Source organism: Vipera berus, assembly GCF_964194415.1.
Source record: "Vipera berus genome assembly, chromosome: 5".
In the NCBI taxonomy this organism is placed as follows: domain Eukaryota; kingdom Metazoa; phylum Chordata; class Lepidosauria; order Squamata; family Viperidae; genus Vipera; species Vipera berus.
Genome location: NC_138207.1, coordinates 100,744,569 through 100,772,068, shown reverse-complemented (window position 1 = coordinate 100,772,068; position 27,500 = coordinate 100,744,569). Strand labels below are relative to the sequence as shown.

At 46.7% G+C, this 27,500-nt stretch overlaps 3 protein-coding genes across 3 annotated transcripts in view; 2 read left to right on the top strand and 1 right to left on the bottom strand.

Moving 5' to 3' along the window:
- Positions 1-6,631, bottom strand: part of KAT6B (lysine acetyltransferase 6B) — a 68,002-nt gene extending 61,371 nt beyond the window's left edge. Inside the window, exons 1-2 of the mRNA XM_081329715.1 lie at positions 6,509-6,631; positions 4,369-5,293 (exon numbers count right to left, since the gene is read on the bottom strand). Of these exons, the coding sequence (XP_081185841.1) occupies positions 4,369-4,986 (618 nt within the window). The 5' untranslated portion in view covers positions 4,987-5,293; positions 6,509-6,631. The remainder of the gene's footprint in view (positions 1-4,368; positions 5,294-6,508) is intronic.
- The window catches only part of COMTD1 (catechol-O-methyltransferase domain containing 1), a 581,650-nt gene that overhangs the window by 208,053 nt on the left and 346,097 nt on the right, over positions 1-27,500 (top strand). The gene's annotated exons all lie outside the window — the stretch shown is intronic.
- The window catches only part of DUSP29 (dual specificity phosphatase 29), a 280,314-nt gene that overhangs the window by 79,572 nt on the left and 173,242 nt on the right, over positions 1-27,500 (top strand). The gene's annotated exons all lie outside the window — the stretch shown is intronic.

The following is a 27,500-nucleotide window of genomic DNA, read 5'->3' as shown; positions in this document are numbered from 1 at the left end:
AAATAAGAGCAAGAGATAGGAGAAGAGAGATAATGGATGAACCCCACCGGGAAGAAAAACTGAAGTTAATAAATATGAAACCAGGATACCGATTCTCTGAATGAAAAATTTATGGAACAAATGACACCAGCCCCGCCCCTCCAAAAGTCTATCAGCTGGGCTGGATTCGAAAGACCCTGACAGTGTAGTTCAGGGGTCCCCAATCCCCGGTTGTGTGGACCGCTCCGTGGCACGCCAGCAACCGGGTCGCACAAACAAGCCAAGCCCCATCCGCGGGATGCAGGCAGCACACAAAACCACGCACCCTCCGGTCCGCGGAAAAACCTCTCCCCACGGAACCGGTCCCTGGGGACCTCCAGTGTAGATCTTTCCACAGGGTTTGGGTTAGAATATTTTTCGCTGTTTTTCAAGAATGTCTTTCTTCCAGATCTTTGGTTTTTAATTGTATTTTAGGATTATTTGTGTAGTATTGTAGTATTGTGGTTAGGGAGTGCAACTATGGCAACTACACACACACACACACACACACATATGACTGACTGATGAGAACATAAAGAGTTCGAAATGATCATCTCAGCCTCCCAAATTCTTTATTAGCAATTTGAATAATTTGCACAAATAATGAGCTGTCATAAGTTGACTATATCCTGTGGATAAGCCTTGAGCCAGGCCAAAACAGGAATGAAAGAGTTAATTAGCAAGGTGCATTCAAAAAGCCTTGACAAATACTTAACACACATTTGCCTTGCCTTCTAGCTAATAAAAAAGAGAGAAAGAACCTGTGGCTCAGGAAGTTAAAACAACTGCCTAATATCTAATCAGCCCAGGTTCGAATCTCAGATAAAGGGTATGACTGACTGATGAGAACATAAAGAGTTCGAAATGATCATCTCAGCCTCCCAAATTCTTTATTAGCAATTTGAATAATTTGTATATATATATATATCTATTTGTGTAAATTACTAACAAAGAATTAAAGGGAAACTGAGATGCATTTCTGACTCCTTAGTCGTCCTCAGTCAGCTATACCCTTCTGAGATTCGAACCTGGGCTGATTGCATACAAGGCAATGTTATTTGTATGCAATCAGCCCAGGTTCGAATCTCAGAAGGGTATAGCTGACTGAGGACGACTAAGGAGTCAGAAATGCATCTCAGTTTCCCTTTAATTCTTTGTTAGTAATTTACACAAATATATGAATTGTCCGGTGTGACTACTGCCTGTTTGATAGCCTTCAAGATAGGCTGAAAACAGGAAATAAAGATTTGCCCCATGTTTGGGGCCTAGCAAGGTAATCTAAATAGTTAACATTTGAAACATATATATCTATATATATATATATATATATATATATAGATATATACACACACACACATACACACACACGCGCACGTGTGTGTGTGTGTGTATAGAGATATATAGTCATTTTTTCAGTGCTCTGAGCGGTCATTAAATGGATGGTTGTAAGTGGAGGATTGCCTGTATAGCTTTTTTGAGATTCTTATCTAGAATCAGGAAAAGAACAGGCACATTGGCTGGGGAATTCTGGGAACTGAAGCACATACATCTCAAAAGCTGGGGAGGCTGGGAAGCCCTGGTCTCTCTGCACACTTTGAAGCTGGGCAACATTTTAATTTTCACCCAGGCTGAGCATGAAGGTGCTGGTTTCATTTATAATCTTTGTGACCTGTTCTTATTTGAATCCGGCTCTGATGCCTTGCAGCGTTTTCTCTTTTTTTGCAAAGTTAAGTTCATATTTTGCACCGCCTGGGGTAACAGCAGATCCTTTTTTGTAAGTTTCTTTAAAAGAAATGTTTTACTACGGTCAGTTGAAATTTACTCTTTGACTACTGAGAGTCCTTGACTTACATGCATTCGTTTAGTGACCACTGAAGTTACAACGCTGAAAAAAGTGACTTATGACTTTATTTTTCCCCTTTTAAAATAAATTTGATTTTATTTATCCCTTAGGAAGTTGGTCCGGTTCCCTTAAAAAGCACTGGATCCTGGAGCTACACCAAATAACCAAATACACTTTTCAGCTAAATGTTTGTAACACTACTAGTGTTGGCTTCGAATGAAATCTGAAAATATTTGTTTCCTGACATTGAGCGTGTATGTATCAAACCCGACACTTGGGAACTACTGGAATTCTATTTTTATAGGTTAGAATAACAGATTATTCCATGAAAAATGAAAATAGAAAGTGAAAATATTTATCATTTAAAAAGACAAAGCTACAGTAAATAAGCGGTGATATTAAGGAATCCGCTAAAGTGTGTTCAGGACCTTATAAGGAGCACTTCAGAAGGCAAAGCGATCCCAGATCTCATTCAGAGTTTGCGGGCACCACCAGTCAATGCGCACAAACTCTCGTGGCTAACCAATGAATCCAAATGCTAGTTTGGCCCAAGCTCTTGCAGACGTTCTGAAGATGGAAGGAGCCAGGACCATCCTTCGATCTTGGGGAGAGAAGCAGGCAGTAAGCCAGAAGGATTTTGAGCCATGAAATTTCACTCTCGGATGAAGTTCCCAAGCAGTCAGCATCAGAAGTGCGAATGCAACACTGACTTTCTCCCTCTCTCTTTTTATTAATTTAAGCATTACTGCTTCAATAAATGAATGAATATCCTTACATCCCTAACGCTCCCTGTTCCCTTTTCAGAAGCCTGCCGGCACAGCAGGCTGGGGATGAACACCATCCATTTTCATCCTATCTGCTCACTATTAATCTGCATTTGGGAACGTACTTAGAATAATCAAACTATGTAAAATTACACTTGCTGAACAAATTAAAAACCTTGTGACTGGACCCCTAGCACGAATAACTAAACGTGGTGCTCACAAGTCCACGTTTGTGGCAGAAACCCCCAAATTTGGAGACGACCCGTATTTTGGCGTGGGTTGCGAACTATACCGTGTCGGGCAAGGATGCCGAAGGATTAGATCGGGGGGGGGCAATGCACCCACCCTGCAGGAGTGAGGCAATCAGATGGCGAGGGCAGGTTTCAGTTAATGAATCATACATCCTGCCAAGAAACGCAAGAAGAAAGCCACCATTCCATCAATGGCAACCCCTGGCAACCCACACAAAAATCCACGGAGAGGCCCAATAATAATTTCCATTAAGCACGTCTTCATGCACCGCTGCTTTACTCCGGCGCATACTTATCCACAGCAAACAAAAATGGCAAATTTGACTGATAATAAAGAGAGTCAGAATCCCATTAAAGTCCACAGCTGGAAACAAGCTTCATACTGCAGGAAACAGAAAGAGGTGATCTAGAAAGAGGTAGACCAATTGATCATATATCCCTCAACATTTTGAAAGAGGAAAAATGTATTATTTATTCTTAGGTTTCTCAATACCAGTAATCCCAATTTAAAATACATTAAAAAAAAAGAACAGATCTTCCCAGCCTGAATCTGAGGCCCCATCGCTCAGTCCACCAGATCTGAACTGTGCAAGCAGAAGTGGTGCCACATAATCAGCCAATTCTTTTTGCACTTATAGGCTTCCCAGTAGTGACTCTCTTTCGGTTTCATTGGGTTGGATGGGGAATCCTCAAATCCATGTCTTTTGTTTTGGAAAAGGAGAAAAAAACATTAAAATATTTCTAAGCTGTCCAAGAACATGAGATTTTAATATACCTTGGAACTGACTAGACGCTTGAAAAACTCCTTAAATGTTGTATTTAAAATTTTCTTTATACGCAGCTAAGTACTGAACACTGCAGATGGGGACTGTAGCCAAGAAATTAAAAGACGCTTGCTCCTTGGGAGGAAAGCCATGGCAAATCTAGACAGCACACTAAAAAGCAGAGACATCACCCTGTCAACAAAAGTGCGTATAGTCAAGGCTATGGTCTTCCCAGTTGCAATGTATGGCTGTGAAAGTTGGACCATAAGAAAGGCTGAGCGCCAAAGAATTGAGACCTTTGAACTCTGGTGCTGGAGAAGACTCCTGCGAGTCCCTTGGACTGCAAGGCGATCAAACCGGTCAGTCCTAGAGGAGATCAACCCTGACTGCTCTTTAGAAGGCCAGATGCTGAAGTGGAAACTGAAATACTTTGGCCACCTAATGAGAAGGAAGGACTCACTGGAGAAGAGCCTCATGCTGGGAAAGATCGAGGGCAAGAGAGGAAGGGGACGACAGAGAATGAGGTGGCTGGATGGAGTCACTGAAGCAGGAGGCGTGAGCTTAAATGGACTCCAGAAGATGGTAGGACAGGAAAGCCTGGAGGAACGTTGTCCATAGGGTCGCGATGGGTCGGACACGACTTCGCAACTAACAACAACAACAAGTACTGAACAAGAAAACAAAGCAAGCACCCCAATAGCTGTGTTGATTCAGTCTGGAAGGCTCACCTGGTCCTTTTCGTGAGGCAGGAGGCTGACGGGCGGCAGAGAGGCAGGAAAGGAGCTGTATTTGTAGGCCCTTTGGCTTTCCCAGCTGCCTTGGCTCAGCCTGTACTGAGGTCCGTCTTTCAATAATCTCCCACTATTGACGGCACGTTTGGCCCCCAGGCGCAATCTCCGCTGAAAGACGGGGTTGTTGAAGATCCCCGCCAGGTCATGTTGACTTCTCAGGTACTTCTCTATGTTTCTGAGGGAAGATCCATTTGGATCCTGAAGCCCTTCGATGGCTCTCCGCAGAAGTTTATTCCAATCCACGTTTCGAAGCTCGCCACAGGCTCCCTTAGATCCTTTGGAGGGTTTGGGAATCTCGTCCAGCTTAAGAGATGAGAAACGCCCAGGGTTATCTGGGTCCTTGTAGGATGCGAGGCCTTTGTTGGTAACTTTGAGAACGGAGCCATCCTGGACGCTCAGCTCCAGCTGTTCGGAAACGGTCTTCTTATCCAAGCCGTGGGATCCGCAAACGGCATGGCAGATCCTCTCTTCCGAGGGCCTCTGCTTCTGCCTTTTGACTTTGTGTATGGCTTCAAGAATCCACTCGGTGTAAAGTGGATTGGCGAGTTTTACCATGGCTGACCAATAAGCTTCCACCCACAGGAGTTACCCATAGAGTTCCTTTCTCTTCCTGTCAGCGATCCTTCTCCTGCGTGTTCACAACGCAGCGAGTTTTACCTTCCGGAATCACCATCTCGAGAAGCCATCACCCCTTAGATGCAAAGACTGCGAGGAACATCAGGCACAACCTTCTAAGCAAACCTTCCATCAGCCAACGTAGTAGGGAAAAGGGGTCATTTTCTTACGCCAGATGGAACCCATCTCTACGCCCGGATGGCTTTTCTCTCTGGTCAGTCCAAATCTCTCCCGGTCTTCATAAATTCTAAAGAAGATGTTTAGAAAGCAAGTTAATTTCATTCTCATCATTTAAGAAGGTAAATATATGCCATTTTATTTAAAAAGCTACACCTCTGCTGACCAATGCCTTAGTTATTAACTAACATTTAGAAGCGCTGGTTGGACTCTGTGTGTGTGTGTGTGTGTGTGTGTGTGTGTGTGTTGTTAAGTGCTTTTTAGAATTAAACTCCAAAATTCTTATTAGGTGACAGTTCGAGTCTTTCAGAAGACAGAATATCAGCCAATGTTATGTCTGCCACCTTTCAAACCCCAAAGTGAAACAAGGCACACAGTAATTGGATACAGAAAAGTACCACTTTCTCAACATCCCCAAATCTAGTAATTTATTGATTCCCATCATGTCCTAAGCACTCTGCCTCTCCAGCCTTACTGGGCACGGAGATGTCACGAGGCTGGAACATACTAGACTTCTCCATGTCACCAGCTCCCTCCAAAAGCAAAATCTCCTTGCCTAAAGGTTGTGGATGATTAATACAATAATTACTAATCTCTTCATCACTTATGTCATAGTACTGCTTCAAATGCAGAGAAACGAGAGAGAGAGAGAGAGAGAGAGAGAGAGAGAGAGAGAGAGAGAGAGATTGAAGGTTGCAACCATCATAAATATGAACCAGATGTCAAACAGGTGAATAATCACGTGACCCCGGGGATGCTGCAACCATTGTCTGGCTTTTTTCAGCGCCGTTGTAACTTTGAACAGTCATTAAACAAATGGCTGTAAGTTGAGGACTATCACTACCACAAAAGATAAGCTGCATTTCAATATGGACACCTGACTGAATCCTTCTCACGCCAAGCTTCCTTAGGCTGCAAGGTGTGGCTCAAATCTTTACTGAAGAAATCTTCTGAGACGGTTGGTGAAAAGTTGGAGCAGGAACATCCTTCTCTAAGAAAAAAAAAAAGCCCAGCGCCATCGGGCTCCAAAAGGCTTCGTAGAGCCGGGCAGTCTGTTCCCCAGGGCCTGGGCCTGTTCAGGGGACGTAGGAGCCATGTCGTGCTCCACCAGGATTCTCCAGCAAGAGAAATCAAGGGGTGTAGCATTTCTCTTCTGGAGATAATATGGATAATACGATTATGTCCTCCGTTAATTTATTAAATCACCTTTTAATGCTCTATAAATCATTCAACTTATAGTAGAACATTCTGTAATTTAACATGTGCTGTGAAAAGAAATAATTACTTTTCCGAGGGTGCAGTAAGAAGTTCTTCCTATCCACTTTCTCTCTTCTTTGCATGACTTCATCGTCCGACAAAAAATAAGGACTGCATTAGATACGCACCATCCACTCCCACACTTCTTTCACTGGCATCGATTATTTCATATTACTGTAGGGAAAAATCATAACCATCATTTGCACCGATACCCACTGTAGTAATAGTTTTTGTTTAAAATAATACACTCCAGGTTTTTTTTAAAAATAAAATTTTGCATTCCACCTCCTTATGCACCTAATAAAAGGAAACATACAGCAGATTCTTGTTAGATCAGTGGTGTGTTGTTTTAACCTTGCCCCCAAACTATAACAAAGTATTTCTTTACATCTCAAAGAGGAAAAACGTTTGCCAATGATCTGCTGCACATACAGTAGCGATAGCTTCAACTAATAAATTGCAAGTATTTTGACACTTTAGTACCACTTGTATACCACTTCCAGTGAAAAGTTTCCCAATTAAATTATTTTATTATTAATAATTAAATTTATTTACCACCCATTTCACCACCAGGTGACTACAACATTAATTCACATTTCCAACAGCCGATCCTGGACTCTTCTATCTCACTGGGCTAGATTCACATATAAACCACTGTTTGCTTAATCTCAAGTTGTCACCTAAACCACACCAGCAGAACTGATGCATTATGCTAAATCACAGAACACGCTAAAACGCAAGCCACAAAGCTGTGGCTTTCACAATATTGTTGTATTCTTATACACTGAACAGATTCGCTTCTCGTGAGATACGTCAGTTATATAAATTTGATTAACAAATAAATATGAGATGGGCTTAGCTTATTCTGTCACGATGAGTAAACCACCGTTTGCTTAAGTCTGGTCTATGAATAAATCACAACTGACTGGATTGAAAACAATATGAAGGAGAACTCTTAAAGCCACAAAAAGCTTATCCTATAGTTTTCACAGTCCTCAGCAATGCACTGAAAGGCTGGGGGGAGCTTTCAGCTCCAACAAAATACAGATAGTCCTCATTTAGCAAACAAAAATGGGAGTATCACCTTAGTCATTAAGCAAAGCAGTCGCTAAGTCAACTGTGCTTAAATTTACTCCAGCTTTCCCTTGCTTTATAGACCTGCGAAGGTCATAAAGGCAAGGATTGCACGCAAAATTCCTTTTTCATCACTTTTATAACTTTGAATGGTCACCACAGGAAGCAGTCACCAAATGAGAACTATCTGTAAGTGCTCCAAAATCCTAAGTTGCAGTTCAGTTCCAGAAGAGTCTCTAGACAGGCAGAGATGCCAGTGGAAGGATCCCAATATTTTCTGCTCATATTTAATGGATGAGAAAACAAGCTAGAAAGAGGGGAACATATTCATGAACTCAAGAGTGGGCCTCAACTTGAAGGCTATCTTGGTTTTAATTTTTGACTTTTTTTTCAGAGGGCATCTGATTGCCCACTTTGCACTCATTTCGCAGATGGTTCAAGCGCTCCTAGGTGGGAGGAGACGCCTCCTTGGAGCCAGAAGACCCGAGGCTCAAACCTTCTATTTTGGATTTTTATTAATCCAGCAATTGCACCAAGGCAAACTTTGCTTATGCTAGAAAGGCTAAAGATTTAGACCTCGGGCAGGAGACCACCAGGAGATCACAGAAACGAACCTCTTCCGTATGGCGGCCAAGAAAAGACCTGGAGGGGATAACAGGAGTCAGCTTCTTTTGAGGAAGAGCAACTCAGCATTTTTGCCCACCTAGAAAAGCTACGCTGGCACAGACCAGGCAAGCCTTCAGCTAGGAGGTCGCCACGAAATGCCAATTCATGTATATAGCCTGGCCTACAAGGTTGCAAAAAAAATATTAAAAAAAAATAAAATAAAATTGTGGAAGAGGTCAATGGTAATCCACTTATATTGCGGCCAGGAGGGCTCTTCCAATTTTTGGCTTTTAGGATAGAATAGAATAGAATAGAATAGGAGTTGGAAGGGACCTTGGAGGTCTTCTAGTCCAACCCCCTGCTTAGGCAGGAAACCCTAGACCAGGGGTAGGCAACCTCGGCTCTTTTATGACTCGTGGACTTCAACTCCCATAATTCCTGAGTCAGCCAAAGCTTACTCAGGAATTATGGGAGTTGAAGTCCACGAGTCATAAAAGAGCCGAGGTTGCCTACCCCTGCCCTAGACCATTTCAGACAAACTTTAACTTTAAATCTTGTATCCTGTATTCTTATTTTTATTGCCCTGTACACCGCCCTGAGTCCTTCGGGAGAAGGGCGGTATATAAATCAAAAAATAAATAAATAAATAAATAAATAAATAAATAAATAAATAAATAAATAAATAAATAAATAAATAAATAAATAAATAAATAAATAAATAAATGGTTGTCCAATCTCTTTTTTAAAAGGATTAAAATTACAGTAAACCCAGGCAACTTTGACACCTCTAAGGCGGGTGGACTTCAACTCCCAGAATTCCCCAGCTAGCCAATCTGCCTGGGAAATTCTGGGAGTTGAAGTCCACCAAAAGAAACTGCCAAATGCAGCGCCACACCCGGCACCGCAGATGACGGAAGAGCCACGCTGCCCGGAGCAAGGGAGGCTTCGACGGCGGGAGGCGCTCGAGGCTCATTCCCCTCCGACAGAAGCAGCAGCAAAGGCGCCGGTACCCAGCCCACCTCGGCAGCCAACGCCGCCATTTTCTTTCTCCCTCTTTGGACGCCACATTGGAAGAATGCCCAATCCGGGCGCTTTCATCCCCGCCTCTCAATTAGGCAAGCCACAGCGATAGGCCAAGCGACCCGTCCGTCCCTTCGCCGCCAGCCACTCCCGTTCTTCCGCACGCATCCCGGGAGCCAGACTATAGGAGGGCGGGAGACGTCCATTACGCTCCTCCCCCACCCTCTCCTGGCAAAGCCGGTGACAGCCCAGCGTCACCGTCGTCGACCCTCATTGGCCGGCGATTACATCTGGACAACAATAGAAAGGGGAAGGGACGGGCTTCGCCTCCGGATAGGCTCCCGAAGTGTCAATCGAGCACTAAACCCCACCCTCTCTCTCTCTCTCTCTCTCTCTCTCTCTCTCTCTCTCTCCCCTTTCCTCGCCCTCCCGCCGAGGAAGTTTGTTCGCGAGCGCGGAGGCGGGCGCGCGACACACACTAATAAGCGGGCCCCCGAAGTCTCTGAGTTTCACACCCCGTCCGGTCGGGCGAGATCGGCGAGGAGCCGGGGTAGGCAAGCTCGGCTCTTTTAGGACTCGTGGACTTCAACTCCCAGAATTCCTGAGCCAGCCCAAGCTGGCTCAGGAATTCTGGGAGTGGAAGTCCACGAGTCCTAAAAGAGCCGAGCTTGCCTACCCCTGGCCTAGGCCAGGGGGGTCTTCAAACTTGGCCCTTTTATAACTTGAGGACTTCAACTCCCAGAATTCCTCAGTCAGGCATGCTGGCTCAGGAATTCTGGGAGTTGAAGTCCACGAGTCCTAAAAGAGCCGAGCTTGCCTACCCCTGGCCTAGGCCAGGGGGGTCTTCAAACTTGGCCCTTTTATAACTTGAGGACTTCAACTCCCAGAATTCCTCAGTCAGGCATGCTGGCTCAGGAATTCTGGGAGTGGAAGTCCACGAGTCCTAAAAGAGCCGAGCTCGCCTACCCCTGGCCTAGGCCAGGGGGTCTTCAAACTTGGCCCTTTTATAACTTGAGGACTTCAACTCCCAGAATTCCTCAGTCAGGCATGCTGGCTCAGGAATTCTGGGAGTGGAAGTCCACGAGTCCTAAAAGAGCCGAGCTCGCCTACCCCTTGGCGAGGAAGCGTCTCCCGGGACGGCCGGAGAGGAAGGGAAGGAAAGGCAACGCCGCGCTGACCTACCCCGACCGGGCCGAACCGGGCCAGCCTTTCCCGGCCGCGCCCTCGAGGCCTCTACACGTGCGCCTGCAGGCGGAAGCCCAGACGACGGCCCCTCCCCTCGATCCCGTGCAAGCCCCGACACGCAACGCCCGCCGGGCTGTCCACACGTGCACGGGAACACCCGCGTCCCGCCTGCAACCTCGCCCGAGACCCCCGGGCGGAGGGAAGCCGGGGCTTCGAGGGGCATCGCAGTCTCCGCGTCCCCCCAGCCCGGCCGGCTGCAGGAAGGCAAGTGCCCGGCTGCCTCCATCCCTCCCTGCCTGCCGCGGTGCCCGGAGCCCCGGCCAGCCTGGCAGCCCCTCGGTGGAGGGGTCCCGGCAGCGGCTCTTGCAACCGGTCCCAGCGGCCGATCCGCTCCAGGCGCGTCCCCGCCGCCGCCGCCGCACACAATGGGAAAGGACACCCCCGCCCTCCCCACGCGTGGGTGGCGTCCAGTCCGGCCGGAGGAGCCCCGCGGCTGGACGTGGGGGGGGGTCTTCTCTCTCTCTCTCCGGCCCGCGGCGGCGACCCCTCCCGCCTCCCCAGCCCAGCAAACCTTGTCGGGCCGTCGGGCGTCCGGAACGGAGCTGCCAGCCGGCCGTCGGTCGGTCGGTCGGGGGAGCTCCTTGCCGGCTTAATCTGCCTGGGCGCTGCCAGGCGAGGTCCCTCCCTCCCCGCTCCGGCTCCTTTTGGATCTGCGATTGGCAAGCGGGAGACGGAGCGGCTCGGGGAGGGGGGGGGGGCAGAGGGAGAAGGAGAGGGGGCGGCGGCGAGGGGCTGCTCCGCCGAGCCCACCAGCCGGGTTCAAGGCGCGGGCGGCGGCGGCGGCGGCGGAGGACGGAGCTCCGGGTCGGGCTGGCCGGGCGCTCCCTGGCACGGCCGAGCAGCAGCCGGAGGAGGAAGGGAAGGGGGGAGCGGCGGAGCGGCTGCCCAGGCGACCCCCGTGCCCGCCCGGCCGAGCGTCCGGAGGATGCCCGGCTGAGGTTCCCCGGCTTCTCTCCCGAGGCTGCCTTTCCCAAGACCCAGCAAACCCGCGGGTGGGCGAGCAAGAGGCGCTTTCGGGCTTCTTTGCAAAAAAAAAAAACAAAAAAAAGGGGGTGGGTGGGTGGGAAATGAGGACCCAGATTGTTGGGGGGCAATGAAGCTGACTTTGTCATAATGCCGCTTGGGGTGTGGGCTTTCTCTTGATGGCATCTCCCGGGGTTTGCTGGTCCCTCGTGATTTCTGGGCGAGTGGTTTCTTCTTAACCTGGGCCGCTTTAGGATGGGGGGACTTGCAGGCATATGCATAGAAGGAAGGCTACTGCTAAGCTTGTAAGCCGCCCTGAGTCTTCGGAGAAGGGCAGGATATAAATGGAATTAAAATAAATAAAATAAAATATACATAGAATGAAGGCTACTGCTAAGCTTGTAAGCCGCCCTGAGTCTTCGGAGAAGGGCGGGATATAAATGGAATTAAAATAAAATAAATCTCCTGGTGTTTGCTGGTCCCTCGTGATTTCTTGGCGAGTGGTTTCTTCTTAACCTGGGCCGCTTTAGGATGGGTGGACTTGCAGCTCCCAGACTTTGGGAGTTGAAGTCCACCCGTCATAAAGTGGCTTAGGTTTTGTGAAAACCCTGCTATGTGCTCTCCTGGCATTGTCCCAGCCACTAAAAAAAAATAATGATGGTGATGTGCAAACAAACCATGTAATTTCTGCCAAAAGATAAAGGCAGCATCAGGGGACACTTGTGCCATGAATTTGTGGGTGTTTCAGAAGGGCTACCTCTGAAAATCTCCCTTTCGCAGCCCCCCCCCAGACTTCTGTAACCATGGTTCCTGACCTCTTTGGGATAGATTCCCACCCCGCCCCCCCAATGCCAACAGCCACTAATCCCTTCAGCAGCCTTCCACTTCAAGAAAGCCATCTGCTTATTCGTGGTGGGATTCCAGGTCCCAGGAGATGCCCTCTGGAAACAACGGAGGTCTAGGCTGGCCAAGGGAGGAACTGCTCCTTCGCTTCTCCTCCGCCAGAGCCTCTTGCGTCTGGTGCAGTGGTGGCGAACCTATGGAGGGCATGCCAGAGGCGGCACTCAGAGTCCTCTCTGCTGGCACACACGCCACCGTCGCCAGCAGAAAGGTCCTTCGGGCCGCCACCGCTGCCCAGAGCAGGAGCCCCGCCCAGCGCAAAGGAGGCGAAGCGGCCGACTAGTAAGCTGGAGTAGTAGAGCAGCGGTCACCAACCATTGTCGATTGGTGGACTGTAAGAAAAGGGATGGGGAAGCACTTTACATTCACGGATGCACGCATGGGGCCGCAAGCACGTCAGCGCAGCAAGCGGAGCGGGGCTAGTGCCTGCGTGATGCTTAATAGCCCTGCTCTGTTCTTGCGTGGTGCGGCGCGGCGGTGGCCATTTTTGCACCTTGCAGCACAGTGGCCCATTTTTGCGCCCCCGGGTTTTGCGTGCCAGAGGCGGCACTCAGAGGTGCCTCCCCGCCCTTCCCCTGAGGGCACCACAATGCCGATGCGGCCCTGGCACTTTGCGATAAATAAGTGGGCTTTGGATTGCGGTTCGGGCACTCGGTCTCTAAAAGGTTCGCCATCCCTGGCCTAGTGACAGTCCCTGTTGGACCTCAGAGTTGGCTTCTTCTGTTGCTGGAGAGCCGAGGGTTTCAGACATCCTACAAGGATGCTACACAAGAAACTTATCAAGCAGAGATCCAGCCTAGAACTAAGGAGAAAGTTCCTAGCAGTGAGGACAATCAAGCAGTGGAACAGAAGTTGCCTTCAGACGTTGTAGGTGCTCCCATCACTGGAGGCTTTCAAGAAGAGACTGGACAGCAGGAGACTTCCGGTGGCGGCGCGGCGCCGAAGACAGCCTCCCCTGGCTGCCCGCGGCTCAGCTGTTTGTTTTTTCGCCCGAAACAGCGCCGATCGGCTGTTCGGGCGAAATTGAAGCCCCCTCCTCGGGAGAAGAGGAGGGGGTGAGGCCCCAGGTAGGGGTAGAGTTCTCCGAGGCCGCCTGAGCTTGGAGCTTGGGCGGCTGAACGATCGAAATCCCCCGAAGCCTGGGTTGCTCCCAGCTGGCCGTCGTCTCTGCTCCGAACTTCTTGGAGCAGAGCCAGGCGTCTGCGAACCATCCCTGCCTGAAGAAAGGACTATGATTTAAAGGAGCAGGCAGAGCGGTACAAGAGGAAAAAGGTGAAGAGGATTATTTTACTATACTCTCGAACTTGTTGGACTTTTTAAACTTTAATTGAAAGTGCGTCATAATTGAGGATTAAAAGATGGCGGCTAAACCTCCCTCTAAAACTCTCCGGAGTGGAGGATCCTCGCCGGTGCAACAATCATCACTACAGGCGTTGCACCCTCCTGAAGTGCTGACATCGAAGGATTTGCGAGATGCTCTGGATAAACATGCCCAGGTACTTTTGGAATCAATTAATCAATCAATTGCTGATAAATTTGCACAGATGGAGGAGAAATTGGAGAAATTCGAGGAAAGAATGGAAGAGAGGATGGAACAGAAGTATAGCGTGATGAGGGTAGACATTTTGACTTCAGTGCATAAAGTGGCGGAATGTGTGGAAGATTTAGATGAAAAAATGGATGATTTGGCTCAAAGGAATGCTATATTAGAAGTAAAAGCACGGGAGAATGAAAATGTAAGAGGCAAATTGGAAAGGGAGTTAAGCCTTACCCAATATTACCAGATGCAGTTTGCTGTCAGAATCAGAGGTTTAAAAGAGAATGTTAAAGAAGATTTAAAGCAGCTGATCTCTGAGGCTCTCGAAGGGGTATTGAACCAGCCAGCATCTGAAATAAGAGCAGCTATGGACAAAGTGTTTCGGGTGAATTCATGGATTGCTAGACAGAGAAAATTGCCTAGAGATGTGGTGGTTTATTTTGCAAAAAGAGAAATTAGAGATCAAGTTATACAAGCTGCCTATGATGCTAAGGTCGTGATTGCTGAACAAGAAGTCTTGGTTTTAAAAGAAATTCCTCCAAGGATTTTAAGGGGAAGAAAGGACTATACATTTCTTGTGCAAGAGCTTAAGCAAAGAGATATAAGGTTCAGATGGGAGATTCCAGATGGGCTGATGGTGATGTATGAAGGTAAAAGGTACAGGCTGATTACTGTGAAACAAGCGCGTGATTTCTACAATAATGTCTTAAAAGCAACCCCATTAACGCTTCTGGAAGCTGGAAAGGGATCTGGAGAAGAAGAACAACAAGAGGAGGAAACAGAGGAAAATGGTGCTGGAGGAGATCAAGCTACAATTTCTTTGGATGATCCTAGAGAGCAAAGAGTGACACGTGCTGCTTTAAAACGAGCAAAGAAAATAAAAGAACAAGATCAGCAAAAGTCTTCAGATTCTTCACAACGCATTCATAGCCAAGCTGTGGGAGGAGCACGGCCTAAGGAAGCTAGTCCTATCAAAGCTGTGGTCCAAGAGCTTTTCGAGGATATACATGGCAACTAAATTTCTAACCTGGAATGTTAATGGACTAAACTCACCGCAGAAGAGGAAGAAAGTTTTTCAATATTTAAAACAATTTAAGATAGATGTTATATGCCTGCAAGAAACGCATATTAGAGTTTTGGATCAAAAGTACTTATTGAACTCGAGGCTGGGTACGCAATTTGTTGCTTCTGCAGAGAATAAGAAAAATGGAGTGGTTGTTTATGTTAAAAGTGCCTTAACAGCGGATCTAATCGAAGCAGATAAGCATGGAAGATATGTTATGATCGAGCTGTTGTTAGCAGGTAAAAAGACGCTTTTAGTTGGATTATATGCACCAAATCAACAACAAGCTGACTTTTTTAGTTTACTTCATACAAAGCTTACCCAGTTGGATTATAAATCCTTTATTTTTATGGGGGACTGGAATGGAGTTATGGATGTACAGTTGGATAAGGCTGGAGCCTTTAAGCGCATTCCAAGTCACGCTAGACTGCCTAAATCTTTTTTTGAAATGAAGGATGACCTGGAATTGCGAGATATTTGGCGTGAGAGACATCTGCAGGAGAAGGATTATACTTTTTATTCTGATAGACACCAATCTTTTTCGAGGATTGACTTTATTTTGTTGACTAATGATTTTCTTTTGAGAACTAAAAAGGTGAAGATCTGCGCAAGAATTATCTCTGATCACAGTCCAGTGTGGTTGGAGATTGATAAGGAAAAAGGAGATAGGCGCTCATGGCGCGTAAATGAGAATTTGTTTAGAAATCAGAGAAATGTGGAAGAATGCAAACAGCGGATGAAGGATTTTTTTGAGATTAATATGAATAAGGGTACCTCTATGGATATGGTTTGGGATGCTAGCAAGGCCTATATGAGAGGAGTGTTGATATATATGAATAATAGACATAGACGTGCAGTGGAAACTAGAAGGAAAGAACTGGAGAATGAAATAAAGGAAAAAGAAAAGGCTTTGATTTTGAACCCAGAGGATGTGAAGATCAAGGAGGCTATTAGACTGTTAAGAGGACAATTTGATAAATTAATGGCTGATCAAGTGGCGACCAATCTGCGGTTTGCTAGGCATAATACTTTCTGCAATGCTAATAAACCAGGCAGATGGTTAGCTTATAGACTGAGGAAAAAACAAAGGGCATCTAATATAGATAAGATTGAGTATAAAGGAAGGGTTGTGTATCAACAGAATCTTATTAAGGATGCCTTTGTGGATTTTTATTCGAAATTATATACTAAAGAGGACACTAATGCAAAAGATATTGATAAGTATTTGGAGAAGGCTAGCATCCCGGTTCTTACGCAAGTACAAAAAGAGGGGATTAATCAACTGATTACAGAAGAAGAAATTTTTATAGCTATTAAGGAACTGAAGGTGGATAAAGCACCAGGCACGGATGGCTTGACTGCGGCCTATTATAAAAACTTACAATTAGAGATGATAAAACCGTTAAAGGAACTGTTTCAGACAATCCAGAGGGGGGGAAAGGTGCCTCCGTCTTGGAGAACAGCTTTTATCTCTTTGATTCCGAAGGAAGACCAGGATGCTACTTTAGTTAAAAATTACAGACCGATATCGCTTTTAAATACAGATTATAAGATATTTGCTAAGGTTTTGGCTAATAGACTGATGAGGGTTCTGCAACAGGTGATTCATGGGGATCAAACGGGGTTTATTAGTGGCAGGCAAATGAAAAATAATGTGAGACATATAGTTGATGTGTTAGAGTTTTTGGAAAGGCACAACCAGATCTCTGCAGCGCTAATTTTTTTAGATGCTGAAAAGGCCTTTGATCAATTGAATTGGCAATTTTTGTTGAAAGTTTTAGATAAAATGGATTTTGGGGAAAAATTTTTACAGCCGATTAGGGCATTATATCAAAAACAAACTGCCCGAATCATAGTTAACAATAGCCTGACAGTAGCATGTAATATTGAGAAGGGTACAAGGCAAGGGTGTCCGTTATCGCCCTTGTTATTTGTGTTAACATTAGAGATACTATTGGTTAAGATTCGGAACTCGGAAAAAATTAAAGGGATACAAGTTGGGGATCAGGACTATAGATTGAGAGCATTTGCAGATGATCTGGTTGTTACAGTGACCCAGCCAGAGAACTCTGTTGTGGACCTGATGGAGATAATAACACAATATGGGAAGGTTTCTGGATTTAAAGTAAATACACAGAAAACTAAAATTTTGGCCAGAAATATGACAGTTTCACAGAAGGCTCTCTTAGAAGGATTAACTGGATTTGAGATTGTTAAAAGGGTTAAATATCTGGGGGTGATTTTGTCGCCCTCTAATACAAAGCTATATAAAAATAATTATGAAAAACTATGGGGGAAAATTCAAAAGGAATTGGAGAGTTGGCAAAAATTGCAATTGTCTTTGCTGGGACGGATTGCAGCAGTGAAAATGAATGTCCTGCCCAAATTTTTATTTTTGTTTCAAATGATACCGATTCTTAAGAAAGATTCTAATCTGGAGGAATGGCAGCGAGGTATCAATAAATTTGTGTGGGCAGGGAAAAAGCCACGAGTTAAACTTAAGATTATGCAGGATACTCGTGAGAGAGGTGGCCTTAAATTGCCTAATCTTAAATTATATTATGAAGCTGCTGCATTAGTAGGAATAAGTGATTGGATTAATTTGATGCAATTGAGGTTATTAAATCTTGAGGGCCATGATTTGTTGTTTGGCTGGCATGCATATTTGTTGTATGATAAGAAGGTAGATACTGTGTTTAGGATGCATATTTTAAGACAGGCATTGCTGAGAGTCTGGAAGAAGTATAGACATAAGCTAAGCAGCAAGATACCATTGTGGGCAATTCCAAAACACGCAATAGAAAATATACATGCTGGTTTCAAACATGATGTGACTACGTACAAGGAAATTTTAAGCCTGGAAAGGAATGTTTGGTGTTTGAAATCATATAGCCTCTTGCGAGAAGAGAAGGTTGTTCAATCTTGGTTTCAATATATTCAATTACAGGCCAGGTGGAAAGAAGACCAGAAAAATGGATTTACAATGACTGATGGAAATTTGATAAAGCAGATTAGAAATCAGGGGTCAGCACATATTAAACGGATATATCTTGCATTGATAGAGATTGACTCGGAAACAGAGCTTGTTAAGGATTGTATGATAAAATGGGCCCAAAATATCCAGGAAGTTATTACAATGGACATGTGGGAAAAGATTTGGGTGAGGAACGTAAAATTTACTCAAGCTCAAAATTTAAGAGAGAACTTTTACAAAATGTTTTATAGATGGCATCTAGATCCTAAAAAGCTTGCAAGTATGTATCCGAATTATCAGCCTAAGTGTTGGAGGTGTGGTGATGAAGATGCAACGTATTTCCACATATGGTGGACATGTAAGAAGGTTAAGGCTTTTTGGATAAAAGTCTGGTGGAATATGCAGAAGATTTTTAAACAGAGGATAAAGTTTTGTCCGCAACTTTTTTTGTTGGGAATAATTGCAGACGCTACAGTTGTGGACACTAAGCTGATGTTGAACTTAATTACGGCGGCAAGACTTTTGATAGGCCAATATTGGAAGAAAGAGGAACTGCCGACCATAGAAGAGTGGACTTTAAAGGTTTCCGACCTGGCAGAGATGGCGAAGATCTCGGCTTATTTGAAAGATCATTCGCAAGAACGCTATATTATGGAATGGAGAAAATGGATTGAGTTTATCCAGAACAAGTATAGGGTTAAGAAGTTTTATGTAGCATTCGAATAAGTCTTCTTTCGTTTTTTTTTCTTTTTTTTATTCTAGTTTTTTATATATATATTTAATATTGTTAAGGTGTGTCTTATCCTATATAAGTTAGAGAGTGATGGATTTTAGAACTTATAGTTGTTAGTATATGGTTGTCTATGGTTGCCTTTTTATATGTATATACCTTGTATTTAGCTCTGGGAAGTCGGGGGGGGTGGGGGAGGGTGGAGGGAGGGGGGGAGGGAGGGAGGTTGGGGGGAGGTAGGGGGGAGCAGGGAGGGGGAAGGGGGGGTTTCTTAAGGGAAAACTGTATTTTAAAACTTTTCAATAAAATTAAAAAAAAAAGAAGAGACTGGACAGCCATTTGTCTGGAATGGCATAGGGCAGGGGTCTTCAAACTCGGCCCTTTTATGACTCATGGACTTCAACTCCCAAAATTCCTCAGTCAGGCACACTGGCTGAGGAATTCTGGGAATTGAAGTCCATGAGTCATAAAAGGGCCGAGTTTGAAGACCCTTGGCATAGGGTCTCCTGCTTGAGCAGTGGGCTGGACTAGAAGACCTCCAAGGTCCCTTCCAACTCTCTTATTCTGTGATTCTGAGACCCGGTTTGGTCTAGCAGTTAAGGCACCAGTTCAGGTCTCACCACTTTAGCTGTGAAAACCAGTTGGGCGACTTTGGGCCAGTCGCTCTCTCTCAGTCCAACCCACCTCTCAGCGTTACCCTTATGGGGGAAGTAGGAGCAGGAAGGAACATTGTGTGTGTTTGTCACCTTGAGTTCTCTGTAAAAGCAGTAAAGGTAGGATAGAAATAAATAATAACTCTTTCTGTCTTCTAGTCTTCTTAATTTCCAGGAAGACCAAACCGCCCACTCCCCAACAGTCTATGGAAAAGCAATAGCAGAGAGCTTGCTTTTTCTAGAACTAATAAAAAAATAATGAACATTCAAGGATCACCGACAGATATCCTGAGCCTCCAGTCCAGGATGAAGAAGAGCACGGCTCCTGAGACAGTGGGGAAGGTGGGGGAGAGCCTGTCCTTTCACCCTGTCAGGAAGGAGAAGAGTCGGATCGGGTCTGTTCATCAAGGAGTATCAGCTGCTCCAGTGCACCTTCTCCTTCTCCTCTCAGCCCTGTGGTGGTGGTATCCATTTGCCCTTCACAGCCATCAGATCCAACCTCCAACTGCCCACAAGCAATCCAGAAGAACGTCCCAGCCGGCAGGCGTCCTGTTCCTCTGAAGAGCTCCTTCCCGGGAAAGTCCTGTTCAGGCGATGGGTTCGTTGTGAAACGACTGTAGACGTTTCTCTTAAAATATAACTTTGTTCCTGCATCTTAAGCCGTCCTAAGACGTTGCCTTCCATTCTGAAGCAGCCGAGAATCAAAGGTTCACGTGACAATCCTTAATGGGGCTAAGCAGGGCTTTTTAAGTGGCAGCCCCTTCTCGTCTAGTCCTCTTCAGTCTCAAGTAGCCTTCCCAAATGGAGCTGTCTAGATCCATTGGGAATGCATTTCCCATGACTCCCAGCCAGCACGATTTTACTCACAATAAAAGCAGTCAACCCTGGGTAGGAGCACCTACCCCACGCACACAATCTTTGCAATTGGATTTCTGGTCCCTCCAAGTTCTTTCCGGGTTGTCTACCTGATAGGCAGCATGAAGCATCACGGATGCAACCACCCGTAAAACATCCCTGCGCACTGAAGCCGCCGTGCAAGGGAACAAACGGTTGGGAATTATTGACTTTGCAACTCTTTTCCACCACAGGATCCTGCTTTTGACAGCCCACCAAACTGTCCTTTAGGACGGGGTCTCCAAACTTTAAGGCTTGTGGACTTCAACTCCCAGAATTCCCCAGCCAGGGAATTCTGGGAGTTGAAGTCCACAAGTTCTAAAGTTGCCAAGTTTGGAGAGTCCTGGTTTAAGAAGCTGCAGTTGTACTGGGACTGTCACATGCAAGGAAGAAGATCCCGGATCATCCTTGATCAGGACCACAGAGTGGAATCAAGGTACAGTTTCCTTCCCATCCTGCCTCTTCACATCAGTCCCTGTGCTCTCCCCCCCCACCACCACCACCACCTGGCAGTAATCCACTTGAAAAGATCCCTGGTAACCTTAAGAGCAGTCGGTGGAGAGAAGGCCTCCAGGAAAGGGGAGGAGATCAAGAAAATGTCAAACTTGGCTATGGCAGCTACAGAAACAGCCGATTTTACTTGCCTTCATGAAAACGTCAGTTTTGCCCGTAAGAGTCCTGCTGGGAAAAGTGAGATTAAATCCTCTTTCCTGCCCTTCAGCAATTCAGATCAGGATCTTTCGCTGCTGCTCTGATCAGCACAGAAACGGTGGTTCGGGTTTTGGGGTTGTGGGGAAGGAGACGGACGAGAGTTGGGGGAACATCTTTTCTTTCCTTCTGCTTGGAGATCTTGGAACTTCTGATGAGGCCCTTTTGCCACCGCTGACCCCACCTTTGCTTGTAGTTTTTACTGCCAAGAGGAAGATCAATAACACCGCACGCCTTTTTAACGATGATGTTTTTGATGACGATGATGGCAGTCTAAATTTTGCTGGACCTGTGCATCAATCCCACACACAAAAAAAAATTAATTCACTTTTTATTAATAGCAATTAATTGTTCACAGCAGGTTGTGGACCTAGCATACTTTGGCTGATCTTGAAAAACAAATTGGACCTGGTTAGTACTTGAACTCGGTCCATCTAGGAAATCCCAAACCTTCATACTAAGCTAGGAAACTGGGGGGGGGTCACCCCAGAAGAAGGCACCGCATGCCTTTTTAACGATGATGTTTTTGATGACGATGATGGCAGTCTAAATTTTGCTGGACCTGTGCATCAATCCCACACACAAAAAAAATTAATTCACTTTTTATTAATAGCAATTAATTGTTCACAGCAGGTTGTGGACCTAGCATACTTTGGCTGATCTTGAAAAACAAATTGGACCTGGTTAGTACGTGAACTCGGTCCATCTAGGAAATCCCAAACCTTCATACTAAGCTAGGAAACTGGGGGGGGGGTCACCCCAGAAGAAGGCAGCATCCGGTCACTGTTGTCAAGAAATGTTGGACTCACCCACAAAGTCACCAGGACTCAAAGTTTACTAAGAACATATATGGAATCACACGACCTGAGGGGACCATGGGTGGTCTTCTGATCAGCCCATTGTCCAAGGCAGGAGACCTTAGAGACAGTCTTCAACTTAACAACCATTCAGTAACCATTGGAAGTTACAACAGCACTGAAAAAATGGACCAATTTTCACACGACCGTTGCAGCGTTCCCATGGTCACATGATCAAAATCCCAGTGCTTGGCAACTGGCATGCATTTATGATGATTGCCCTGTCCGGGGGTCACACGTGGTCACCGTTTGCTGCCTTCCAATAAACTTCCAATAAGCAAAGTCTGTTACATGTTTTGTGCCAGCCCATGGCAGTTCCCCAAATAGGTCATCAGATGGAGCAAAGAGGCTTCTTTGCTCCCCTGCAGCAGCCCCATTGGCGAGAGAGTTTTATGGCTAGGGAGGGGCCGAGACCCCCCATAAATACCTCTGCCCAGGGGCTGCTTCTTTGTTCTGCTTCTCTTTTCTATCTTCTCACTTGCATGCATTCTCTATCATACAAGCATGGATGCTTCCATGCCATATAGCTCTTTTTATATAACCTGTCGATGAATAAAGCTTCATAATGACTGCATTTCTGCATTCTGCCTATTTTACTTGGAAGCACCTTAACGTCCCATCGATCTCTTGTGAAAGCTGCTTCACAAGGTCAATGGAGGAAGCCAGAGTCACTCAAATGGCTGTGTGATTCGCTGAGCAATTGCCGTGATTCACTGAACAAACGTGGCAAAAACATGGTAAAGTTTGGCAAAACTCACTCACTGACTGCCTTGCTTGGCCACAGAAGCTTTGGGCTCAATTGCGGTCGTACGTCAAGAACGATGTGTACCGTCCTGGGTAATCTTTTCTTGAAAAGCTCCAGCGATGGGGTTCCCGCAACTCCAGAGGGAAACCTGGGGTGGACTATCAGGAGACGGGATCATCAGGCCCCAGAAGCCTGCGGAGGCCCCATCCACGCATTGCTGGTGCTTCAAAGGACTCAAACTCATGGCACGGGTCACATGCTAGCTCTCTTGTTCAAGGCCAACTCATGTCCTTTGATTGTATGCATCAGTAGCAACCGGACTGCTTCACAACCATTGCTCTTCTGCTTCTCTTTTTGGAAAAGATGCTCTTTAAAATGTGAGAAATATTTTTTTTAATATTGGCCAAGAGGGAGATGACACCTCCAAGTTGGCCATCCGTTCCTTAACTGTTGGATGGCGTGGATTGTATTGTGGAGGGCACATTTTATTTTATTTCTGCTAATGAAAACAAGAGCTCAGTGGAGACCTTTGTAGAACAAAGGACAGTGGACAGCCTGGAGGTAGAATTTAGCTTTCTTTTCTTCTGAATTTCATTTGGGCAGCCTTCACAGGGGGGGACACACACGAGGGAGACCCCAGAGCTTCCCCAGAGGGTGTTGCTGATGCTGATGCTTCCCAACTGCCCAGGTTTTGCCAATGTGGGCCAACCAGCCCTCAGATTTGGGCAACCAAGACTGCCCTGTGGTGTAGGCCTGCACCCTGAACAGATTTGAATGAAGCAAATCTAATTCCGATCCCCGGGAAGAAGCAGGAGTCGGGGGATCCTCTGCCCCCTCCCCTTCTGCTGCTCCCCAGAACAAGCCAGGTGAACCCCTGAACTGAGCCTTTTCGACTCGGGGTCACCAGGCCCTGATGCTTCAGTCCAGGGCTTGGCGTAACTGTCAGCTGCGAGGCCTGGAGATTTCTCATTGGGATCGTCAGCGAGGGAGGGAGGCATCGTGGCTTTCTCCAGGCGAGCCTGCCAGCCGGACATGTCAAGTGGCCGCATCGGGTGGTGTGCTCAGTGAGTGACGCAATCGACATGCTGACAGGACAGCTCAGGCAGGAGGGCTGGTTTTGATTGGGGGGGCACCAATTCTCATCTATCGAGATGATGCTCAGCGTTGTCTGCTTCCTATTAGCTCCCCATCCTGGTTTGGGGGTCATCTCCAGCTTTTATAACATTTCTCTCCATTCCCTTGGCCAACAAGGGTTTTTAAAGCGCTACAGGAACGCTCATCCCTCTGATCAGGAGGGGAGCAGAGAAGGTGACACCCCCTACCCAGCTCTGCCGACTGCTTCTGGGCTCTGAAGCTCCGTGTTCAAAATGAAACCCTACTAAGTTCACCAGGAGAGGAAGCTTCTTTCCCCAATCTGAAAAGAGCTGCAACAAAACGTAGAGAATATGTGGCCCAAGTGGAATAAATCACAACTGCAACCATCACACCGCAAAATGTTTCTGATGGCTCCATAGACTTCACATTAAATCTCTGCAAAATCTCTGGTTCATCCCAGAAATGGCACTTTTGCTTCCACGTGAAATTCCCAACCAGAATTTCAAATGGAGGCCGTCTGATAGAAGCGAAGTCGGGAAGCACCGGACACAATTTTGCCAAATGTTGTTGAGACCGAGCTGTTACAGCTTTGGTATGAAACAAAATATTATGGAAAGATACACACTCCTGTGGATCCAGTTCTGTTCAGTTTCTCAAGTGACTATAAAGACACAAGCTTTTTGAAGGTCAGAAGCTCTCATTTTAAAAGTTTGCCAACTATCTATTATACATGTATCTTTTTGTACAGTAGCAGTTCTCTGTGGAGAACTTTGGAGCCGAGAGCCGACATATACCTATAGCCATATTTTTTCTATCGCTTTTAGAGTTCGTTGATGCTGGGAGGGGGAATGTGGATGAAAGTCCAGCTAGTCATAACAATAATAACTCAGCCGTGGGAACCCAAGGTCACTGGACCCAGAGTTGATAGAAATTTGGCGGGCAGGAGAGATGGGGAGAAAGCCCGCGCTTCAAGTTAATTGGGGAACATGATTTATGACTGTTAATTGGAGGAGGGAATTGTACTTTGTTACTCTGTATCCAGGGGAGGGGAATTCAGTTTTTGGCTTCAACTATGTAGTGCCGATACTTTGTTTCTCAAATAAAAGATTCTTTAAGGAAAACAATGCCTCTAGGTTCTTTTGAAGAGACGGTCATAGGGCTAGAAGGCCCCCTGGAGGTCTTCTAGCAACCTAGCCCACCTCACTGCCCAAGGCCATCCCGGACGAATGGCTGTCCCATCTCTGCTTGGTCTCCTGCTTTCTCTACACCAGACTACCGTGTTTCGCCAAAAATTATACACAACCAGAAAATAATCCTAGCATGTTCAGGATGCTTGTAATATAAGCCCAGCCCCCAAAATAAGCCCCAGTTAAGATCATCAGCCAGACTGATGCATTTAGTACCGTATTTCCCCGGAAATAAGCCCTAATGTGTCTTTTGGAGGAAAAATTAATATAAGACCCAGTCTTATTTTTTTGGGGAAAAACACAGATACTGTATCTCTCATTTATTGTGTTAAAAAGACAAATGACCCCTTTTAGAATCCTCACAGGATGGAAGATGCATAGAACATTCCCCCCCCCCCACTTTGTGCTGTTCACACCTGGCTATCCACACTCTCTGTGTCACCAGCATCTTTAATTCCCTGTTTTCTCTGCTTCTATTGTTCTGCAACAAGCTCACCCAGCGATGGGAATCCGACTGCTGTAAAGAGGTCAATATGTGCCAATGACCTCAAGGAAGGACTCGAGCGGCCAGGGCAGGGGTGGGGGTCACAGGAGGGGAGGGGCAAGATTAGAGACTTGCTCTTTTGTGTCATTAACTATATGTTTGACAAGGAAGGAGATGTTCGTAATGCGAATCCTCCCCCAAAGCCTTTAATTAAAAAATAAACAATGAAGGGCTCTGAGTTTAAGCTGCGACCCCCTTACATAAACAATGATTTAAAAGATTCATCCTTAAACACAAGATGGATCCGTGAGTCTTCCTGACTGCTTTGAAAGAATTACCAGCAATTTTTCAAAATCCCAAAGCAACTTCTGGACGTCTGTTTCTCACCATGTTTTTTTAATGGCTTGTTCTGAGCCATTGTGAGACGGGGCTGTTGTGATTCAGGGTCAGCCTGTGGGTTCGGCAGTTGGGTCGGACGACTCAGAGGAGGAGGGGGGTGTTGAAGAGCTTGCTGAGGGGGTTGGAGAGCTTGCTGATGAGAGCCCTCAGCCAGGCCCCTCCCACTTGGTCACCACGGAGACCCAGCTGTGTGAGCCTGACAGCGTGGATGAAGATGACCCACAGCTGGCCCTGTTCAAGGACGCCCGACGCAGGAGGCAGTCAATTAGGAGTAAACAGAGGAAGGCAATGGGGCTTCTCGGAAGGAGGCAGAGAGAAGCCACGCCCTGAACTGTTTAAAAGGGGAATGTGTGGGAGGGCTGGTTTGCTGAAGGCAACTGCTTGGATAGTTCCTGTTTCTTAAAGCTCCTGTTTCTTGGTTCGTGTCTTGTTTGTTTTTGTGGCAATAAATTTGGCAGGCGTAATTCCAGCCTCTTGCCTTCTTGTAAAAGGGGTTGTCCCTGCCTTTTCTGCAGGGCCGGTAGCAGGCTGGTACAGAACAGGGGCCATGTAGGTTTTGTAAATAAATGACATGCATAAAGCTTGCTTTGAGCATACACACCCAGTAAGATGCACAGTGAAGGCCACCACGAGGGCCCGGCTGCAGCAGGGAAAGCGGACGATACCTACGGGTATCTTCTTTCCATCCAGGTCTGATCTCAGTTCTTCCAAGATGAAACACGGTTGGAAGTAAACTTGGTGTGCATTGTCCACTTTTTTTGTACTGTGGCTGTGCTGTCACGGCGGCATTATTGGGGTGGGTGGGTGATATCCTGCTTGTCGGAAGGTCACCGAAAGGGATCACATGACCCAGGGACACTGTGCAACCCTCAGAAACATGAGTCAATGGCTAAGCGTCCAAATTTTGATCGTATGACCGCAGGGGTGCTGCGGGGGTGGCAAGTGTGAAAACTGTCCCTTATGTCAGTGCCGTTGTAACTTTGAACCATCACTAAATGAACTGCGGTAAGCCATGGGATCCCTAGTAGTCCTTGTTCTGTACCAGCCTGCTACCGGCCCTGCAGAAAAGGCAGGGACAACCCCTTTTACAAGAAGGCAAGAGGCTGGAATTACGCCTGCCAAATTTATTGCAACAAAAACAAACGGAACAAGACAAACCAAGAAACAGGAGCTTTAAGAAACAGGAACTATCCAAGCGGTTGCCTTCAGCAAACCAGCCCTCCCACACATTCCCCTTATATAGAGTTCAGGGCGTGGCTTCTCTCTGCCTCCTTCCAAGGAGCCCCATTGCCTTCCTCTGTTTACTCCTAATTGACTGCCTCCTGCGTCGGGCGTCCTTGAACAGGGCCAGCTGTGGGTCATCTTCATCCACGCAGTCAGGCTCACACAGCTGGGTCTCCGTGGTGACCAAGTGGGAGGGGCCTGGCTGAGAGCTCTCATCAGCAAGATCTTCAACCCCCTCAGCAAGGTCTTCAACACCCGCCTCCTCCTCCTCTGAGTCGTCCGACCCAACTGCCGAACCCACAGGCTGACCCTGAATCACAACAGTCCTCTCGGTTTGCCAAATGGAAAGGTGCCCATCCACCCCGAGGGTTCGGGGGACCTTGGGGAGAGGCCCCTGGTGCCTGCCTATACCCTGCCCTGGGCTGAGCTCCAGAGGTGGACGGAAGGCCGGCCAGGGCCAGGTCAAACCCATCATCAGCCGGACTTTGGCTCTTCCTCAACGGAGGAAGGCAGCCACGTGAGGCCGAGTCTTTGGCCAGAGAGGCCAGGAAGGGAGAAGGTGGCCTCGGGGGAGGCCTGGCAGCTTTTCCTGTCAACCTGTGGACACCCCCGTGGGAGAAGATGGTCCTCTCCTCCCCTCCCAACTTCCCTTCTGCCATTTT